This window comes from Schistocerca cancellata, chromosome 6, assembly GCF_023864275.1.
Source record: "Schistocerca cancellata isolate TAMUIC-IGC-003103 chromosome 6, iqSchCanc2.1, whole genome shotgun sequence".
Classification (NCBI taxonomy): domain Eukaryota; kingdom Metazoa; phylum Arthropoda; class Insecta; order Orthoptera; family Acrididae; genus Schistocerca; species Schistocerca cancellata.
This window is the reverse complement of record NC_064631.1, coordinates 362,452,278-362,473,649: the sequence shown is the minus strand read 5'-3', so window position 1 is coordinate 362,473,649 and position 21,372 is coordinate 362,452,278. Positions and strand designations below refer to the sequence as shown.

Sequence of the window (21,372 nt, the reverse complement as noted above, 5' to 3'; positions counted from 1 at the left end):
AAAAATAGTTAGTGTGGTGTAATGAAATTTCGGGAATACCTCTGTCTCGGTAACATATTTAAGTGATCAACATTGCTAGGTCACAGGTTAATGTAAGTGCGAGATAAGGCACTGCAAATCTGAAATGCTGGTACATTAACAACCGGTGTAACAACCAGAATATTGAATGCAAGCACGCAAACGTGCATGCATTCTGGCGGGGTCAGTTTGTGAGATGGAGTTCAATGCCTGTGCAGTTTGTCTGTCAACACAGGGACGGGTAATGCTGTTTGTGGATGACACTGGAATTGTTGTCCGATGATGTCCGATATGTGCTCCACTAGAGACAGAACTGGTGATCGAGCAGGCCAAGGCAACACATCGACACTCTGTAGAGCCTGTTGGGTTACAACTGGGGTAGGTGGATGAATGTTATCCTGTTGGAAAATCGCCTCTTGCCATACTGTTCATGAATAGTATCACAACCGCAAGAATCGCCAGAGTGATGTGCAAATTTGCAGTCAGCGTGCGTGGGATAACTGCGGGAGTACTCCTGTTGTCATTCGAAATCGCACTCCAGACCATTACTCCAGGTGTAGGTCTAGTGTGTCTAACACGCAGACAGGTTGGTTGTATGCCCTCAATTGACATCCTGCTAACCAACACACGGCGACCACTGGCACCGAGACAGAACCAGACTTCGTTAGGAACTACAACAGACCTCCACCCAGCCCTCCTATCAGCTCTCGCTCGACACCACAGGAGTCGCAAATGGCGGTGGTTTGGGTTCAGTGGCATGCACGCTACAGGGTGTCTGGCTCATAGCTGTCCTTGAAGTAAACGATATGTAATAGTTCGTTATGTCACCGTGGTGCCAACCGCTGCTCAGATTGCCGTTCCAGATGCAGCAGGATGCGCCAGACCTATGTGTGAAACACGATGGTCTCTCGAATGTGACAAGTGGCCATCTGGAGCCCGATATTCTTGCGACCATACATTACCGTGACCACCTCTACCAACAGTCATGTACAGTGGCTACATTCCTGCCAAGTATTTCTGCAATATCGCAGAAAGAGCATCCAGATACTCGTAGCCCTATTACACGACCTTGTCCAAACTCAGTGAAGTATTGATAACGCCGTTCAGGCATTCTTGCCTGACATCAACTCGACACCACGTCCAATCTCAAAGATAACTGACGCTTACAAGCGTTGCATCGTATATGTAAACTAAAACTGATTTGCATCCTCATAGTGGCGCTACTAGCGCCACTCAATAGATATCTTTCAGATGGAGAAACACGGCTACCAACTTTCGTTTATGTCGCACTCCTTCTTGCAATTTTTTTTCCGTCAGTGTAACTTTTGCTGCAGACTCTCACGATTTATTGTATTTATTTCTTGCACGGCACGTTTCTGAAAATGATTCCCACTCTCAAGTGCATTTTCGTGTATTATAGCATTTATGCGTGAGTTTTACGATGTTCGAGATGCTAATTATCTGATGCCTTATTGAAATACACTGCCTGAAAAACATCACTGAAGCACCCCAGAAGAGGAGGAAGAAACGAAAAACAACTTCAAGGGATGATAGAGTATGTGATGTTACTGGAGTGTTTACGAAATGGACTCAAAAATTGTTCAAATGGCTCTGAGCACTATGGGACTTAACGTCTGGGGTCATCAGTCCCCTAGAACTTAGAACTACTTAAACCTAACTAACCTAAGGACATCACACACATCCATGCCCGAGGCAGGATTCGAACCTGCGACCGTAGCGGTCGCGCGGTTCCAGACTGTAGCGCCTAGAACCGCTCGGCCACTTCGGCCGGCCGACTCAAATTTGCAAATAACTTGGCAGTATGAGCCCACTTGTCAGTACGATGTGGTACATCTCTGGCCTGGAAGAATGCAGTGATTTGGTTGGAAAGGGTGTCATAAAACAGTTGCATTACATACTGAGGCAAGATGGCCCAAAACTATCGTAGCTGGTCCTGGATACTGGCTCTGGGATGGAACTGACTTCTGAGCTGGTCTCACACTTGTTCTATTGGGGTCAGATCTGCGAATATTGCTGGCCCCGGGAGTACCTCCCTTGTGTGGACGAGCATTGTCCTGTTGCAAAATGGCACCACGATACTGTTGCATGAGAGGTAATACACGAGGACGCAGAATGCCCGTCAACTACCGCTGTGCTATCAGAATTCCATCAGCGATTACCAGCCATGACGTAAGGCCATACTCGCTGCCTCTCCACACCATGGCTCCAGGATTAACACCACTGCGCCTGTGCAAAACGTTATAAGACTAAGACCTCTCCCCCTAATCCGACCCCATAACTGTCAATGGTCATCCAGTGTAGCACAGAACCGCGTTTCATACCCGAACACAGTTCGACACCAATCATCCGCAGTCCCTGATTCCCATTCAGGCCACCACTCCAAATCCAACCGTTTGTGTTGTGGTGTTGACGGCAGCCTACACATGGAACACTAATCTCCTATTCCGGCTACTGCTAGTCACTGACCAACAGTGTGCGATGACGCAATGTTCCAGGAAGGGGTCATGAAGTGCTTGGTTCACAATGCCGCAGTCCACCGTCGTTGTTGTAGGATATGTTCCACTGGAGCCTGTCCTCGTGTTCGCATGCAGTGCAGCTTCAACATCTACTACATATTCCGCAAGTCACTGTACAGTGCGTGGCGGAGGGTACCTTGTACCACTATTAGTCATTTCCTCTCCCGTTCTACACGCAAATAGGGCGAGGGAAAAACGATCTCTGTACGAGCGCTAACTTCTCTGTCTTAGTGGTCCTGTACGTCGGCGGCAGCAGTATCGGTCTGCAGTCAGCTTCAAATGTCGGTTCTCTAAATGTTCTCAGTAAAGTTCTTCGCAAAGAACGTCGCCCCCCCCCCCTCCCCTGCCCCCCGGCTCCAGGGATTACCACCTGAGTTTCCGAAACGTTAACGTCTCCGTAGTACTCGCATCTTTTCCGAACCTACCGGTAACAAATCTAACAGCCCACCTCTTAATTGTTTCGATGTCTTCCTTTAATCGAATCTGGTGCGCGTCGCAAATACTCGAGCAGTACTCAAGGATGGGCCGCACTAGTGCCAGATATGCGGTCTCCTTTACAAATGAACCACACTTACCTAAAATTCTCCCAATAAACCGAAGGCGACCATTCGGCTTTCTTACCACAATCCTCACATGCTTGTCCATTTCATATCGCTTTGTGACGTTACGCATAGCCATTTAATCGACACGACTGTCAAGCTGCACACATTGCGGCTTCCATTTTTCTTACTCATCTGCATTCACTTACATTTTCCAACATTTACAGGTGGCTGCCATTCACCACACCAACTAGAAATTCTGCCTAAGTCATCTTGTATCCTCCTACAGTCACTCAACGACGATTTCTTCCCTTTCACAGCACCATCATCAGAAAACAGCCGCAAATTGTTACTCACCCTGTCAGCCATATCACTTATGTATATAGAAAATAACAGCGGTCTATCACACTTCCGTGGGGCACTCCTGACGGTAACATTGTCTGTGATGAACGTCCGTCAAGGACAACAAACTGGATTCTGTTACTTAAGAAGTCTTCGAGCCACTCTCATATCTGGGAACCTATCCTGTATGCCCGTACCTTCGTTAACAGTATGCAGTGGGCTAATGAGTCAAATACTTTTCGGAAATCTAGGAATATGGAATCTACCTGTTGCCCTCCATTCATAATTCTCAGTACATAATGTGAGAAAAGGGCAAGCTGAGTTTCGTACGAGCTACGTTTTCTAAAAACGTGCTGACTCGTGGACAGAAGCTTTTCGGCCACAAGGAAATTTATTATATTCTAACTGAGAATATGTTCAAGAATTCTGCATCAGACCATGTTAAAAATATTGGTCCCTAATTTTACTGTTCTTATATACAGGAGTCGCTTACACATTTTCCCAGACGCCTCGGACTTCGGTTGGGCGAGAGATTCACGATAAATGCAAGCTAAGTAAGGGCCCAATGCCGTAGAATACTCTTTGTAAAACCGAAATGAAATTCCATCAGGACCTGGCTACTTATTTGCTTTAAACTCTGTCAGTTGTTTCTCTACGACAGGACTGTGTCGTTTATACGGAAAGTTCGTGCGACTCTCCTGCGTGAGGACCCCTGTCACATCCGAATGTCCCACAAATCTGGATATCGCACGACTCTACCAGCCGGCTAAACAGAGACCCAGAGTGAGGCCCTCTCGAAAATCTGTCAGGTGCTGGTAACATTGTCCCAGACTGGTATGCAGCGTCTCCCTGTACTTCACAATAATCATTCAACACCTCACGCTGTTCACGTCTCTTACATACCCTAAAATGACTGATAGCAATACCTGACCACGGAGAACACTGACTCATTCTGGTGGCCATTGTACCTGTCAGAGAGAAGTGCAACTTTAATCATCTGCATACCCGCCAATGGCGTGTCTGAGAACGAAGTTACAGTGATATCCGACCATGTCTTCTGGATGCATCACTTTTTTGGTCAGGCAGTGTATATAAACACGACCAATTTTGTGATTAATGATGGATCTTTATAGGTACTCGTAGTTAACTGCGAAATTTGAAAAAAAGGCTTTACTGACGGTTTCTCGTACTCCTCTTGCACAGAAATTCACATACACTCCTGGAAATGGAAAAAAGAACACATTGACACCGGTGTGTCAGACCCACCATACTTGCTCCGGACACTGCGAGAGGGCTGTACAAGCAATGATCACACGCACGGCACAGCGGACACACCAGGAACCGCGGTGTTGGCCGTCGAATGGCGCTAGCTGCGCAGCATTTGTGCACCGCCGCCGTCAGTGTCAGCCAGTTTGCCGTGGCATACGGAGCTCCATCGCAGTCTTTAACACTGGTAGCATGCCGCGACAGCGTGGACGTGAACCGTATGTGCAGTTGACGGACTTTGAGCGAGGGCGTATAGTGGGCATGCGGGAGGCCGGGTGGACGTACCGCCGAATTGCTCAACACGTGGGGCGTGAGGTCTCCACAGTACAGCGATGTTGTCGCCAATGGTCGGAGGAAGGTGCACGTGCCCGTCGACCTGGGACCGGACCGCAGCGACGCACGGATGCACGCCAAGACCGTAGGATCCTACGCAGTGCCGTAGGGGACCGCACCGCCACTTCCCAGCAAATTAGGGACACTGTTGCTCCTGGGGTATCGGCGAGGACCATTCGCAACCGTCTCCATGAAGCTGGGCTACGGTCCCGCACACCGTTAGGCCGTCTTCCGCTCACGCCCCAACATCGTGCAGCCCGCCTCCAGTGGTGTCGCGACAGGCGTGAATGGAGGGACGAATGGAGACGTGTCGTCTTCAGCGATGAGAGTCGCTTCTGCCTTGGTGCCAATGATGGTCGTATGCGTGTTTGGCGCCGTGCAGGTGAGCGCCACAATCAGGACTGCATACGACCGAGGCACACAGGGCCAACACCCGGCATCATGGTGTGGGGAGCGATCTCCTACACTGGCCGTACACCACTGGTGATCGTCGAGGGGACACTGAATAGTGCACGGTACATCCAAACCGTCATCGAACCCATCGTTCTACCATTCCTAGACCGGCAAGGGAACTTGCTGTTCCAACAGGACAATGCACGTCCGCATGTATCCCGTGCCACCCAACGTGCTCTAGAAGGTGTAAGTCAACTACCCTGGCCAGCAAGATCTCCGGATCTGTCCCCCATTGAGCATGTTTGGGACTGGATGAAGCGTCGTCTCACGCGGTCTGCACGTCCAGCACGAACGCTGGTCCAACTGAGGCGCCAGGTGGAAATGGCATGGCAAGCCGTTCTACAGGACTACATCCAGCATCTCTACGATCGTCTCCATGGGAGAATAGCAGCCTGCATTGCTGCGAAAGGTGGATATACACTGTACTAGTGCCGACATTGTGCATGCTCTGTTGCCTGTGTCTATGTGCCTGTGGTTCTGTCAGTGTGATCATGTGATGTATCTGACCCCAGGAATGTGTCAATAAAATTTCCCCTTCCTGGGACAATGAATTCACGGTGTTCTTATTTCAATTTCCAGGAGTGTATATCAAACATCACTTACTAATCACACACTATAAGATGCTCTTTTTCTGATCTCTGAAACTCGGCTGACTTTGGTCCGCTACGGAAAGTTTACGCTCCTTGCCGGCCTTGGTTACTTAACAATATTAATTCGTTTCCCTTACAAGCTATAAACTGGCTGCCTTGCGAGAAGGACGGGGTGATTATACCAGCCAATATGCCAAAAACCGATCGCAAAATTTCGCTCGCAGCATTCTCCACAATTGGGCCACATTATTATAGTGTGCTATTAGTACACAGTTCTAAGTGCACAGTAAACACCGAAGACAGAAATGGACTATAACAAACACTCACAAAGGTATTTTACATACTGTTAGCAGTGATGCTGCAGATCGTTTACGGAGTACGTGTATTATTCTGTGGTGCTTATATTTTTCCTGTCTAATCCGAATCGAAGGAGAATGTTCAAATGTGTGTGAAATCTTATGGAACTTAACTGCTAAGGTCATCAGTCTCTAAGCTTACACACTACTTAAACTAAATTACCCTAAGGACAAACACACACACCCACGCCCGAGGGAGGACTCGAACCTCCGCCGGGACCAGCCGCACAGTCCATGACTGCAGCGCCTAAGATCGCTCGACTAATCCCGCGCGGCCTAATCCGAGTCGTTACCAGCTTATACATTAATTACGAGAGTACTTATTTCGATGTATCACAATGTTATTAGCTTATTTAAGGAGACTAAAGAAGCATCTGAAGAAATTCAATGAGTCACTTTCCAATTTATCATTCAATCTTTTGTCTTCATATTTTTTCTGATGTGAATATATCTCCAGATCATCCTAAAACATCCGTATTATGACATTCATGATCTTTTTTCATCATTTTCCATTCCCAGTCAGGTATTCTTCTGCTTCAGAAAATGAGATGCCCATATCGAAATTCAGTAGAACCACTATAACCTTTCTCACTTTTGGCTGAATCCTCTATCAGCTACTACTTCTACTACTACTACTACTGCTGCTACTACTGCTGCTACTACCACTACTCTCATTACATTACAGTCTGTAGCTTGTTAAATGTGCAGGTACACTGTCTGATCAAAAGTATCCGGAAACCGTATGTAATTCTGAAATGACCACTACCTGTCACGAGAGGAAGACTAGCCAGTATAACGGAGAGCGAGAGTACTGTAATGTCAGTAGAGAACCAGTAACAGCAAAGTTGGTCGGTCAGTTGATCTCAGTGCCTACGGAAGTGGAAAGTCTATGCCACCTGCGTAACAGATCTATCAAGGAATTTCGAAACCTCTAAACCTGCCTTGTCAGCTGTTGTTGATGTTACTGCGAAGTGGAAACGTAAGGAACAATCGAGGCTAAACCGAGGCTAGGCAGTGCTCATGTACTGACGGACGGGGAGTGTCGAGCACTGTGAAGGACGGTTGTAAAAAATTGCGTAAAATCAGCGCAAGAAATCACTGCTGAGTTCCGAAGTGCTACGACCAGTACATCTAGCTCAGTCACTGTACGTCAAGTGTTAAACAGAGCGGGTTGCAGAGGAGCAACACTTCCTCGTAAGCCACACATTTGTGTAGCTAATGCTAAGCGACACTCGAGGTGGTGTAAAGACGCGACACCACAGCTCGACAGTGGATGCATGGAAAAGAGTGATTCGGAGTGGCGAATCTCGCTGTACCCTGCGCCAATCCGATGAAAGAGTTTGGGTTTGATGAATGCCTAGAGAAAGTTGGGGCGTGTTTTTCGCGGTTAGGGTGTGGTCCCCCTACTGCACTTAAGAGAACACTAAATGCGGAAGGATATGAACACAAGTTAATGCACTGTGTACTGCGTACTGTAGAGGAGCAGTTCAAAAATGGTTCAAATGGTTCTGAGCACTATGGGACTTAACATCTGAGGTCATCAGTCCCCTAGAAAGTAGAACTACTTAAACCTAACTAATCTAAGGACATCACACACATCCATGCCTGAGGCCTGAGACCGTAGCAGTCGCGCGGTTCTGGACTGAAGCGCCTAGAACCGCTCGGCCAGAGGAGCAGTTTGGTGATGATGATTGTGTCAGCTTGTCACTGCACCCTGTGATAAAGCGCCATCTGTGAGGCATAGTCTGTGGACAGTAATATTCCTGAAATGGACAGACCTGCTCAGGCTGCCGGACCTGAACCCAATGAAACACCTTTAGAATGAGTCAGAACTTCGACTTCGCTTCAAACTCCAGCGTTCAACATTAATACCTGCTCTGGTTTCGACCATTGAGGAATAATGTGGTGCCATTTTTCCACAGACATTCAGACACTTGATTGAAAGTGTCCCCAGCAAAATTAAAGCCGTCATAAAGGTGAAGGATGGACATACCCCATCTTTAGTCCACTAATAGGTGTCCGGACACTTTTTATCAAATAATATAAGTATCAGCAGTGGTCATCACATACAATAGAGTAACGCTCTGTCTCTTGTTAGCAATATTGTCATCTCCATATTCCAGGCCAAGAGGGAATAATATTCATTGTTACAGTACGCAGTTTATCAAACCGTTCGTATCAGGTGATCCTTAACTACCGCTCTCTGCTTTCATGTCTGAATTTATTTCTTGCCCGCTTCTGCATAATGTAGTGACTACGTTCCACCAAAACATCGTTATGATGACAAGTAGGGCAGAGGGATTCTTTCTGGTTGTCTTCCCTCCTCTGCTGGCATTCCCTGTCTTCGGTGTGGTTAGTCTAACAGTATACAGTATACTTTAAACTCTATGTTTTAGAAAAGTGCATCACGTAAACCATTTAGTATTTCGACTAAGCTGAAGATTGTTTTCATCCCTTAAGGGCCAGTCTTCGAGTACATCCTTTTACGGCTGTCAGGGAAAATTCCCAAAACACGACTAACGAGGCGGCGCTATGGTTATGATAGTGCATTCGCGGTTGGGAGAAACGAGGTTCAGTTCCCCTTCACGCCATCCAGATTTAGGTTTCCATTGTTCAGGTAAACGAATTAATAGAAAATGACTAAATGGGTCCTTCCGACAGGACGCGGCAGACTTCCTGCGTCCCCCTTGTCCAGTTTAAATTGATGCCCTGTCTCTACTAACCTCGGTGTTGACGTGACATTAACCCATAATCTACGTTTCATTTTTCATTCCCATAACAAGCGTTTCTCAATCCACCTGTCATAACTTACCTGGAAGTGAATCATTCCTCTAATTGGTTGGGCATAGTAGCTTAATTCTCTCCCTTACTACAATGAGAAAGTAAAATCGTTTCCTTTCTATGCCTGAAAAATTTCGTTCGGCGAAAATTATAGTCTTAGTTTGCTGGAGTTTCACCGAGAGTCTGTTTCATTTAAGGTGCTACCTTTTCTGAAGCCTGCATCCATTCCTTCTTTTCTTTACAAACACAAAGAACTTATCACTATGAATGTACTAAAGTCGTCGGCAGGTGCTGTGCTGAGACAACTTTGTTTCGTCACTCCTTTTTAATCTACCTGCAAAGTGGAAGTTCAATTCCGATTTCCACAATAGTTTTCTCCTCTGTTTTCTCGTCATTGTGGCAACTCGTTTCAACAAATACGACCCATGGAACAAACAGTGGCGCCATCGCCCCTATTGCATCTAGTATACGATCTTGACTGAGTGTAATTTGCATGCCAAGGATGGTGAGATATCAGCTGCTACAAGCTGAAGATGGTATGTCGGAAACAGAATTAAGTATTGAAAAAGTGAAAAAGGAGATTAAGACACATGATATAGCTGGCTCTCTACATAAAGAGCTTACAACTGACAGAACTTTGTTGAATAACTTACAGATATCTATGTGCCAATCAGCCGGCCGATGTGGCCGAGCGGTTCTAGGCGCTTCACCATTGTTATCACACAGAGAAGGTACCGTTTGTGTCTTCCCGTTGGTGTACTTTACATATGACCAGAATCTCTTTGTTACATAAATCTGAGTAATTTTTTCCGTTTAATCTACTATCCTATGAGAAAAGACTGGAAGGTACACAAACGCATGTCCATCTTCATCTTAAACTCTACGCAGTTAGTATGTGTAACAATTTCTATCCATCGAGCCAATTTATAAGAAGAAGTTGGTTGTCTTCTTACCTTGGAATCAGTTCCAGTCGACTTGCCATATTCAGAGGCGGCGTACACGATGTAAGAATCACCATCGTAGAAGTTCCCGTACTGAGCTTTCGGAAGCGGCACCACCTGCATGTTCTGCAAAAAGAAACACCAAAGATGAAAACCTGCGTCCTATCACTGCAGCTGTTTTGACGCCACAACATGATTGCCCCCTCTTGTCCACACGTACTGTGGAAAAAGCGACCTCCTTAAAAACAATAGAAGTAGTCTCGTCTCCTCGGTACGGCGTTAACCATTTCAACGGCTACACTGAAGAAAATACTTCACAAATATATTGCCATAGTAATTTAACCTGAGCGGTAAGAATAAATTTCATAAGTTTTGAGGCAGGATGACTGGTTAAGCTGAAGAAGATGAATTTAAAATGCGAAAGATTGAGAAGAATATAATTTAAGTAGTAAGCTGCAACATCAGTGCTCACTTGGAAGGAACTATTCACAGAATTTCATGGATGGATGGTATCAGAAATACAGCAATAAACCTGAGAGCTCCAAATCCCGGAGGGCCGTAGATTTGAATCTCTGCTGAGGTTATGGCTCCCGTGGTTTCCTTCGGCTCATTTCTTCCACGGCCGCGGCAGTGCTGTCGCCGTATGCACCACTTTGGATGTAATGCGCAATACGAAAAATCACTTATATTATAAAAGCTTCCAACTCTGTAACTTGGCTGCATGACGCTATTTTCAGAACTTAGGCAATATAATGCAAACAGTGTAGTGAATCACGGGGTTGTCTTAATTGTGATGAGAGCATAGTAACGGTACAGGAGCAGCAGGGTGTGAGTTAACGAGCCATTCGCTCTCATTTAAGTATATGGCCGAAAAAATCAACTTCAGGAATTGTGAAACGAACCATGTCGTCCACAACCGGATTGCACAAAGAGCACAGATTCACCACGAGATGGGGAATCTCACAGGCATCTATTTTCTATTGAGGCCTAAGTGCTGTAGTACGTGAGTGAGACAGACGAGAACCTATGTCATAGGGAAATCCAGTAGAAGCCGTTTGTGGCCGAGGAGACGTAGCAGTGTTAAATATGGCTGACCTAAGATTGGCTATAAAGGGAAACATACATGGAAACTATTTAATTCTGTAGTAATGCAGGAAATTAAGCCACATTAATTCTGATGTATCATCCTTCATAAGTTTTCATGATGAGCCCAATAAAACTTGAATATTGATCATATCTACAATAGTTTAGGATTTACTATTAAAGTTAAATTCACAAGTTTTGTAAAAAAGACTGAATGCTAAAATTTGAACGCTTTAGTCGACCTTAACGATCGACATTTCATATAGAAGCGCATCATTAAAATGACAGATGTGATAAACAGTGTAACTTGATTTGTTTGAAAGATATAGTACATTTAAATAATCAGTATTTTCAGTTACGCGTCAGATCGTCATTTCCTCCACACAAAACACACTGAACGATGACAGCATGACACCTTACTGAATCACTAGGTAAAAGAATATATGTTGTAAAGTTTAGTGCATAATAGTTACTTTTGTTATTTATTTATTTATCAGAAAGCACATTGGTGCAAGGCTACTGGCCGTGACATTCAAAGTTAAGAAGGAAATTGTATTGGTTTTATGTAAAGAATTTAACAATGGGTATTATTGTTACTTTATTTAGAACGTGAAAATGGTCAAGCTTTGATTTTTTAAATACGTTAAAATGTAAAATAATGTAGAATAAGGTGTAGCCAATCATCTGGACGGCTTCAGGAAAGGGAATTGCACTAGTCAGTTGAGCGATTATATTCGGCGCGCGGGAAACGCGGCCGGGGACGTATTGCGGCACTTAGTCTCTGAGCAGTGATCAGCCGCGCGCCTGGTGTTAACTCTTTTAGCGTAGATACTTGTATTTCGCGATGAGATTGTGAATGATCGAACTGTGTCAAATGGATATGCGCTCGAGTGTAACTCTAAATACGACTACTTTCGCTATTAGTTTGCTTTCTGAATAAATATTATTCTAACCAAATCACAACTGTGTGGCTTACACCATTTATGGGTCGTTAATTTAGTTCCAGATATTATTATTACTGTTGTTATATTAACTTTATATTTCGCGAACTTACCGTCAGCCAGATAATTTAACCAAAAGGTCATAAGTGTCTAATTTAGGGCGAGTAATGCGACACGTGCGGTTCAACCCTTAGACGAGTTTGAGCCAAGACATTTCGACAAAGAGGAACCGCATGTGAGCCCGAACATCTATGGGATGTTAGCTCGCAAGGGTAACGCATTAGTGGTATACGGTTTGAGAGTCAAATGGATTTAATAGCTAGATGCAACGCAACTGCCATATGAAACCTGTATAAGGGTGGGGAACACGCACCTTCGGTCTACGGGGAGAATTCTGAGACACTGACGTGAATCTACAAAGTGACGTAGAAGACTTTTGTACTACCTATTCATGAGGATTGTTAATTGTTGGGATCCCCTTTACAATAAGAAAGGGAAGAAATTCAGAGGTGTTTCTGTAACTGTAACTGACCACTTCAGTCAACACGAGTGAGCTGAGTGGATGCTCAGGAATGTTACATAGAATTAGGTGGAAGAAGCGCCATTGTAGTACTCGTCTCCCAATGGCCGTAACAACGATGTAAGAAACTGGGTAGATGCGGAGGCACACAGTAATGTCTTTTCTCTGTCTATTCGTGAATGAAAAAGGAAAGAAAATGAATAATAAAGATTCGAAGTATGTCCGCGAAACACTGAACGGCTACTTGCAGCGCACATATGGAATTAATTTCCCTTTACGTTTATCTTTAACAAAACAACGAACTATTCCTCTGCTTGCGTTTGTTCTTTTTCAGTTTGCTCTGTGATAAACAGCATTAACGTTAGTAATTCAGATGGAAGGAAGAATGAATGATTAAGTGTTTTCTTTCTGTCGAACGAGGTAATTAGAGATGCCAAGGCTGGAAAAGGAAATCGTCCCTTCTCAAGACAAGCAGGCGACAACACCTGTTTGCTGTAAGTACTCCAGACGTTTTATGCTTTTCCTGGTCGTGATACTTGTGCAGATCACTGAAATTTCCTGCAAACGACGTCTATGTGCGAAGTTGAATGGTTAGCTATATTTCGATCGCCAGGTGCAATGATTTTCCCGATGTGTTTCCTTCACTTTCCAACCCAGAAAAATAAAAGTGCATTTCTATCTGTCAGTCAGTTGTCACACTAATCTCCGCAATGCTGACGTTTTAAATCTTTGTCAAACATGTCATTGTGAAAGGTCATTTTCAGCTTATCACGTCTCTTAAGAATCTTTCGTAACACACTAATTCTGTTACGTAATAGGCTGTACAAATGTATGTGTATAATTAATTATTACACAAGAATATCTTACAGATAAACTAAAAACCTTGTTGTGTATCAGTTCATTACGCTTAAACAGATTAGACAAAATTTAATCATACTTTGCCCTAGAAATATATAATTTATGAAATTCTCCACTTGCTAAAAATATTGGTACATTCCCTTTTCTTTACAGTTAAACATGGAACATAATTGCGTAGGCTTCCACGGCCAGAGTCAGTCGACATAAAAGTTTTCTGGGTATGGTGCCGATTCATAATGTATAACCCAGAAGAAGGCTGCTGCAACCGTGGCCGAAACAGTGGTTTTTCTCCATCAGCAGTAGTTTTATACATTATGACGCGGTACCATACCCAGAAAACTTTTATGTCGACTGACTCTGGTAGCGGAAGCCTACGCAATTATACCAAATATATGCTTCTACAGTTAATAATAGAAGGGAAGATTGAAGGAAAAAGAAGACAAGGGCGAAGAAGAACATCCTGGATGAGCAATATAAAGCAGTGGACAGGACTACGAAGTGTAGACCAGCTATTACATACTGCGGTTTACAGAAGAAAAATGCATCATGTGGCCACCAACATCCATTAATGGATAAGCAGCAGAAGAAGAAGATAAAACTGCTACAAAGATTTCGCGCAGTTGTGTACTGAGCAGCCATTTATATAGGGACTGTGACCGCAGCACTGAACTGTCGCTGCGCATTTTGAAAGTTTTGTCACGTTTGTTATGTTTCCTAATTCCAACATGTGTGTGATAATCAGTGACGTGCCAGTGTGCTGATCCGTATGAGAGAGTCCTGTTTCATAGTTGTTGTCAATTCTCTTTCCTGGAACTGATGCTCAATTCCTTGTTAATTCTACAGCGTTGTTTGGATGTGCGGCGTTGTGAGTAGGTTGACATTTAAATTGTTTGTATTGTGCATCCTTACTCACGTAAATTTTAATCGTGCCACGGCAGGAAATTCGGTATTATTTTTGTAGGGGTCTAAATTTACGTAGGTCGTTTTCGGAGCATCACCTGTCACCATATTTGCGAAAGAAGCGGCAACACTTTCTGCGCAACCCACCCATCATTTTGCACGACAATGCGAGGGCGCATGCAGCACAAGCTGTGGCTGCTCTGTCGGTCGATAGGACTGGGAAGTACTGTACCATCCACCATACTCCCCGGACTTAAGTCCTTGTGACTTTGATTTAATTCCGAAGGTGAAGGAACCACTTCGTGGCATTCGCTTCAGAACTGTTCCAGAGATTCACAGGAAGCAGACCGCTCCATTCGCACCATCAACAGAACAGGCTCTGCTAACGGTATACTACGCCTTCCACATCACTGGCAACGGGTTCTACACAACGCCGGTGACTACTCTGAAGGGCAGTAAGGGGTGCAAACATGTAACTCTTTTGTATCGGTTGTGAATAAATAGTTGCCACTATTTAAGTTCCAACCCTCGTACATACCTCCTGATGTAACATTGCCCGTAACTTGTTTAATTAATCCTAATCGTAACCATTCCGGCTGCATGTTATTAAAAACTGTAAATTTTTAGGTGACAGGAATTATATTGAAGTATCACTGCTCTGAAAAATTTATGAGGAGTGTTCCAAAGAAAAGATACGAAGCAACACTGTGGATATAATCGAAGTATTTGTTCAAAAGTATTCACCAGAGGCCTGAGCGCAACTACCCCACTTTTTCACGAGCCGAGGGATTCCCTGTTTCCAGAATTCCTGTGGCTGTGACTGGAGAGAGTCTTCCACTGTGTCGTTCAGTTCGCCGTCCGAGTTTAAGCGCTTCCATTTGAGAAGTTTTCTTGCTGAACAAATGCATGAAAGTGATAAACACACTAAATCCGCGTCCCTAGACGTCCCACTACGTTATCCCAGCACGGCGTACGCAAATTTCAACCGGTTTGGTTGTTTCGACGTTTCGGGCCTTTTCATTTCAACACTACTTTATATTATTTTGATACATAAGTTCTGACGACGACTTTCTGTAGATGTACTTCTTGCAGCGATGTACCGTAGGTCTCTAGAAGAGCGTAGCGTTCCAAAGGATTGGAAAAGGGCACAGGTCATCCCCGTTTTCAAGAAGGGACGTCGAACAGATGTGCAGAACTATAGACCTATATCTCTATCGTCGATCAGTTGTAGAATTTTGGGACACGTATTATGTTCGAGTATAATGACTTTTCTGGAGACTAGAAACCTACTTTGTAGGAATCAGCATGGGTTTCGAAAAAGACGATCGTGTGAAACCCAGCTCGCGCTATTCGTCCACGACACTCGGAGGGCCATAGACACGGGTTCCCATGTAGATGCCGTGTTTCTTGACTTCAGTAAGGCGTTCGATATAGTTCCCCACAGTCGTTTAATGAACAAAGTAAGAGCATATGGACTATCAGACCAATTGTGTGATTGGATTGAAGACTTCCTAGATAACAGAACGCAGCATGTCATTCTCAGTGGAGAGAAGTCTTCCGAAGTAAGAGTGATTTCAGGTGTGCCGTAGGGGAGTGTCGTAGGACCGTTGCTATTCACAATATACACAAATGACCTTGTGGATAACATCGGAAGTTCACTGAGGCTTTTTGCGGATGATGCTGTGGTATAAAGAGAGGTTGTAACAATGGAAAATTGTACTGAGATGCAGGAGGATCTGTAACGAATTGACGCATGGTGCAGGGAATGGCAATTGAGTCTCAATGTAGACAAGTGTAATGTGCTGCGAATACATAGAAAGAAAGATCCTTCACCATTTAGCTACAATATAGCAGGTCAGCAACTGGAAACAGTTAATTCCATAAATTATCTGGGAGTAGGCATTAGGAGTGATTTAAACTGGAATGATCATATAAAGTTGATCGTCGGTAAAGCAGATGCCAGACTGAGATTCATTGGAAGAATCCTAAGGAAATGCAATTCGAAAACAAAGGAAGTAGGTTACAGTACACTTGTTCGCCCACTGCTTTAATATTGCTCACCAGTGTGGGATCCGTACCAGATAGGATTGATAGAAGAGATAGAGAAGATCCAACGGAGAGCAGCGCGCTTCGTTACAGGATCATTTAGTAATCGCGAAAGCGCTACGGAGATGATAGATAAACTCCAGTGGAAGACTCTGCAGGAGAGACGCTCAGTAGCTCGGTACGGGCTTTTGTTGAAGTTTCGAGAACATACCTTCACAGAGGAGTCAAGCAGTATATTGCTCCCTCCTACGTATATCTCGCGAAGAGACCATGAGGATAAAATCAGAGAGATTAGAGCCCACACAGAGGCATACCGACAATCCTTCTTTCCACGAACAATACGAGACTGGAATAGAAGGGAGAACAGATAGAGGTACTCAAAGTACCCTCCGCCACACACCTTCAGGTGGCTTGCGGAGTACGGATATAGATGTAGATAGTTCTACAATTAGTTTTGCTGCTTTGTGGACTATGAGTATATCACAGTTGGCAAACGATTTTAAATACTTTTATAAATATCCCGGAAAGAGCTATTCCGTCGCATCCGAATGTAAATCAGTGACGAAAATTTGTTTTCCCGTCAGAACGGTTACCAACTACGTCCGACTATAACATTACAGGTCGGGATTGATCTATGAAGTCGTGAATATCTTATTTGCATCTCCCAGTTGGTATGGAGAATTTGAGATTTCGGGCATTTCTTTATATAATTTTGCGTGATTAAGTCCCGACGCTATGAAAAGCTGTCATTTAGTTACATGCGATTTGCGTTCTGTTATGTTTTATTTTCCGATAATAAATCATATTTTGTCTGATTACCGTTAAAATATAGTGACTATAAATGTTTGAGGTCATTTGGAATAATATTTTAATAACTATGTAGATGACCTGACGTCATTCTTTTACTCCTAGAAAAAAAAGAGTGTTAATTGTGCGTTTATAAACGGTCGGTGTCGGGATCAGTGATTACGATTCGAGAAATAATTGATTTGACGAAGTTCAATTGCACGCAATCGCGTGGGACGAATTATGACCTTGGAATTGATTGTAAATGTATTTCGTGACAGGCTAGTAAGCGTCGCGAGTGTGTCGCGGTTTCAAGACTGCTTTCGCGCCGCCGATGGTTTGCTTTAAACTCTCGAAAATAAAATTTACGCGGATTCTTAATTATCGCGAAAGGGTAGAATATTTGATGGTTATCCCACTGTTGGTGGACCATTGTGGAGGACGTAAGTTTGGGTAGAAAGAGCAATTTCAAATCCAATATAAATCCTGTTGATCGAAGTAGCCTAGCAACCCAAAGGCTCTTACAAGGTTATCAGCAGAAACAGTGTACTATTTTTCATGCACACATTTACACTCTACATCGAGGTGTGAATGATTTGTGGGTGCGAAATAAACATTTGAAAGCATTTGATTGAATATAAGGATAGATATAAAGAAGTTTATTAGTATATTTTGTTATTTCATGAACAGTGATATTTTCTTATATTGGTGTAGAGCCTTACGTATTATTAATATTGTGACAGACTGGTTGTAAGTGCTCTCGTTACGAGTCGAGTTTTGGGCCTGATTAAGAGTAGCTGGTTCTTAGTGTCTCAAAGATTAAGTGAAGAATAAAATCACACTCAAATAACGCTGCGTCGAAACCACTATCTTTATACTACACTCCTGGAAATGGAAAAAAGAACACATTGACACCGGTGTGTCAGACCCACCATACTTGCTCCGGACACTGCGAGAGGGCTGTACAAGTAATGATCACACGCACGGCACAGCGGACTCACCAGGAACCGCGGTGTTGGCCGTCGAATGGCGCTAGCTGCGCAGCATTTGTGCACCGCCGCCGTCAGTGTCAGCCAGTTTGCCGTGGCATACGGAGCTCCATCGCAGTCTTTAACACTGGTAGCATGCCGCGACAGCGTGGACGTGAACCGTATGTGCAGTTGACGGACTTTGAGCGAGGGCGTATAGCGGGCATGCGGGAGGCCGGGTGGACGTACCGCCGAATTGCTCAACACGTGGGGCGTGAGGTCTCCACAGTACATCGATGTTGTCGCCACTGGTCGGCGGAAGGTGCACGTGCCCGTCGACCTGGGACCGGACCGCAGCGACGCACGGATGCACGCCAAGACCGTAGGATCCTACGCAGTGCCGTAGGGGACCGCACCGCCACTTCCCAGCAAATTAGGGACACTGTTGCTCCTGGGGTATCGGCGAGGACCATTCGCAACCGTCTCCATGAAGCTGGGCTACGGTCCCGCACACCGTTAGGCCGTCTTCCGCTCACGCCCCATCATCGTGCAGCCCGTCTCCAGTGGTGTCGCGACAGGCGTGAATGGAGGGACGAATGGAGACGTGTCGTCTTCAGCGATGAGAGTCGCTTCTGCCTTGGTGCCAATGATGGTCGTATGCGTGTTTGGCGCCGTGCAGGTGAGCGCCACAATCAGGACTGCATACGACCGAGGCACACAGGGCCAACACCCGGCTTCATGGTGTGGGGAGCGATCTCCTACACTGACCGTACACCACTGGTGATCGTCGAGGGGACACTGAATAGTGCACGGTACATCCAAACCGTCATCGAACCCATCGTTCTACCATTCCTAGACCGGCAAGGGAACTTGCTGTTCCAACAGGACAATGCACGTCCGCATATATCCCGTGCCACCCAACGTGCTGTAGAAGGTGTAAGTCAACTACCCTGGCCAGCAAGATCTCCGGATCTGTCCCCCATTGAGCATGTTTGGGACTGGATGAAGCGTCGTCTCACGCGGTCTGCACGTCCAGCACGAACGCTGGTCCAACTGAGGCGCCAGGTGGAAATGGCATGGCAAGCCGTTCCACAGGACTACATCCAGCATCTCTACGATCGTCTCCATGGGAGAATAGCAGCCTGCATTGCTGCGAAAGGTGGATATACACTGTACTAGTGCCGACATTGTGCATGCTCTGTTGCCTGTGTCTATGTGCCTGTGGTTCTGTCAGTGTGATCATGTGATGTATCTGACCCCAGGAATGTGTCAATAAAGTTTCCCCTTCCTGGGACAATGAATTCACGGTGTTCTTATTTCAATTTCCAGGAGTGTATATTGAGCTAGCTATTCTGAAATCAGGTGGTACCGTGGCTGTGTAGTTGTGTGTTGTCAACAACAAATAGGTAAACACAAACATAAACATTTCTCATGCTCTGATATCGACGAGGGAAAGAAGAGACGACAACGACGACATACACGTATACATATAAAAACAGTATACGTGGCGCCTTACAATACAACACAATGACGTCATAGTATAAGACTACAATAACGCTGTACCAGCGTGCATCAGAAAACGAAGGCAGACTGACAGAGTGTCGGTATGTCCCAGGACAAAGATCTGGGTGCGTGTGCGTACCTCGATCCTCCATATGATGAAAGCCGTACTGCCCTTGGGGATGGCCTTGAAGGCGGGGTCCACGGCGGCTGTCATGGCTACAGCGTCTGGGTACCTGCAACAAACACAGAGGGGCCTACGTTACTCCACTGTGAAGACAGTACAAGAAATACTTCGGTAATTTAAAATCTACTACAATATACTGGCATACATTTAGCATTTATCTTGCCTGTCAGGGAACAAGTACATGTGAAATGTTCCTCCGCTCTCTTCTGCGAAGAAATACCAGTGTACAATTTGATAATGGTGGGATGCAGTTTGGTATTAACAGACGAAGGCACAATGCTGCATTCTCGCACATTAACTTTAATCTCCGTAGATCAGAGTTAGGATGCTTCATATTTAACAGAGAACGTTAAAGATGAAGTTGTTTCTTCAAAAAATGGTTCAAATGGCTCTGAGCACTATGGGACTTAACATCTATGGTCATCAGTCCCCTAGAACTTAGAACTACTTAAACCTAACTAACCTAAGGACATCACACACATCCATGCCCGAGGCAGGATTCGAACCTGCGACCGTAGCAGTCGCGCGGCTCCGGACTGAGCGCCTAGAACCGCTAGACCACCGCGGACGGCGAAGTTGTTTCTTCGATATACACGGTTAATGATTTATGGATTGCAAAGGAAGAGAATAATAAACCAAGAACAACACACGGTTCTATATTGCAATTCCCTTAGATGATAGACAAACTCACAATGAAAAACCTAACCACCAAATAATCCGACTTTCAAAGGTAGATTTTTGTTTCACACCTTCTAAGTGAAATTTCAGTTTCTGTAACTTACTGTAGATATTTAATTATTGAAATAAATTATGTTCCTCAGATTGCTACCATTCACCTTGATTGAAATGAGACAAAATTTGAATGCTGTAGGTCAAGTAACTACCTTAAGATTAACGAATGTCGCTCGTCGGTACTAACGATACACGTTTGCTCCAGTAATCTACCCTTCCGTTTTTCAGCATCTGTCCACGGCTTAAGTAATCTATCCTTCCATTTTTCAGTTTCTGTCCACGGTAACTCTGTACCTTCAAGAATCGTCAGTGAAGAAAAGAATATCCAGAAATGCGAAAAAAAGCACTTTTCATTGTCTCACCAGACCAGGAGGAGGAGGGGAGGGAGGGAGGGTCGGAGGGAGGGAAGGAGGGAGAGAGAGAGAGAGAGAGAGAGAGAGAGAGAGAGAGAGAGAAAGAGAGAGAGAGAGAGTACTGTATGTAATTCCTCACTTCTTTGTTAATCCCTTACGATCCTAAATCATTTGCCGGTTCACTTCGGTACACTCAAAGTAAATACACCCAGTACTGCCTGAGAACTGTCAATACTGCCTTGAAATATTGTTTTAATAGGGAATTCATTGGCAGGAGTGCTCACGTACTCCGTGTGCAATGAGTTGAATCATTCAAATGTATTCTTTAAGCTTAAAATGTAG

At 44.8% G+C, this 21,372-nt stretch overlaps 1 protein-coding gene across 4 annotated transcripts in view; it reads right to left on the bottom strand.

Annotated features, from left to right (window-relative positions):
- The window catches only part of LOC126190702 (villin-1), a 375,484-nt gene that overhangs the window by 83,127 nt on the left and 270,985 nt on the right, over positions 1-21,372 (bottom strand). For all 4 annotated transcript variants that reach the window (XM_049931170.1, XM_049931173.1, XM_049931172.1 and 1 more), the window contains 2 exons: positions 19,901-19,994; positions 10,169-10,282 (listed from right to left, as the gene is read on the bottom strand). In XM_049931170.1, the coding sequence (XP_049787127.1) occupies positions 10,169-10,282; positions 19,901-19,994 (208 nt within the window). The remainder of the gene's footprint in view (positions 1-10,168; positions 10,283-19,900; positions 19,995-21,372) is intronic.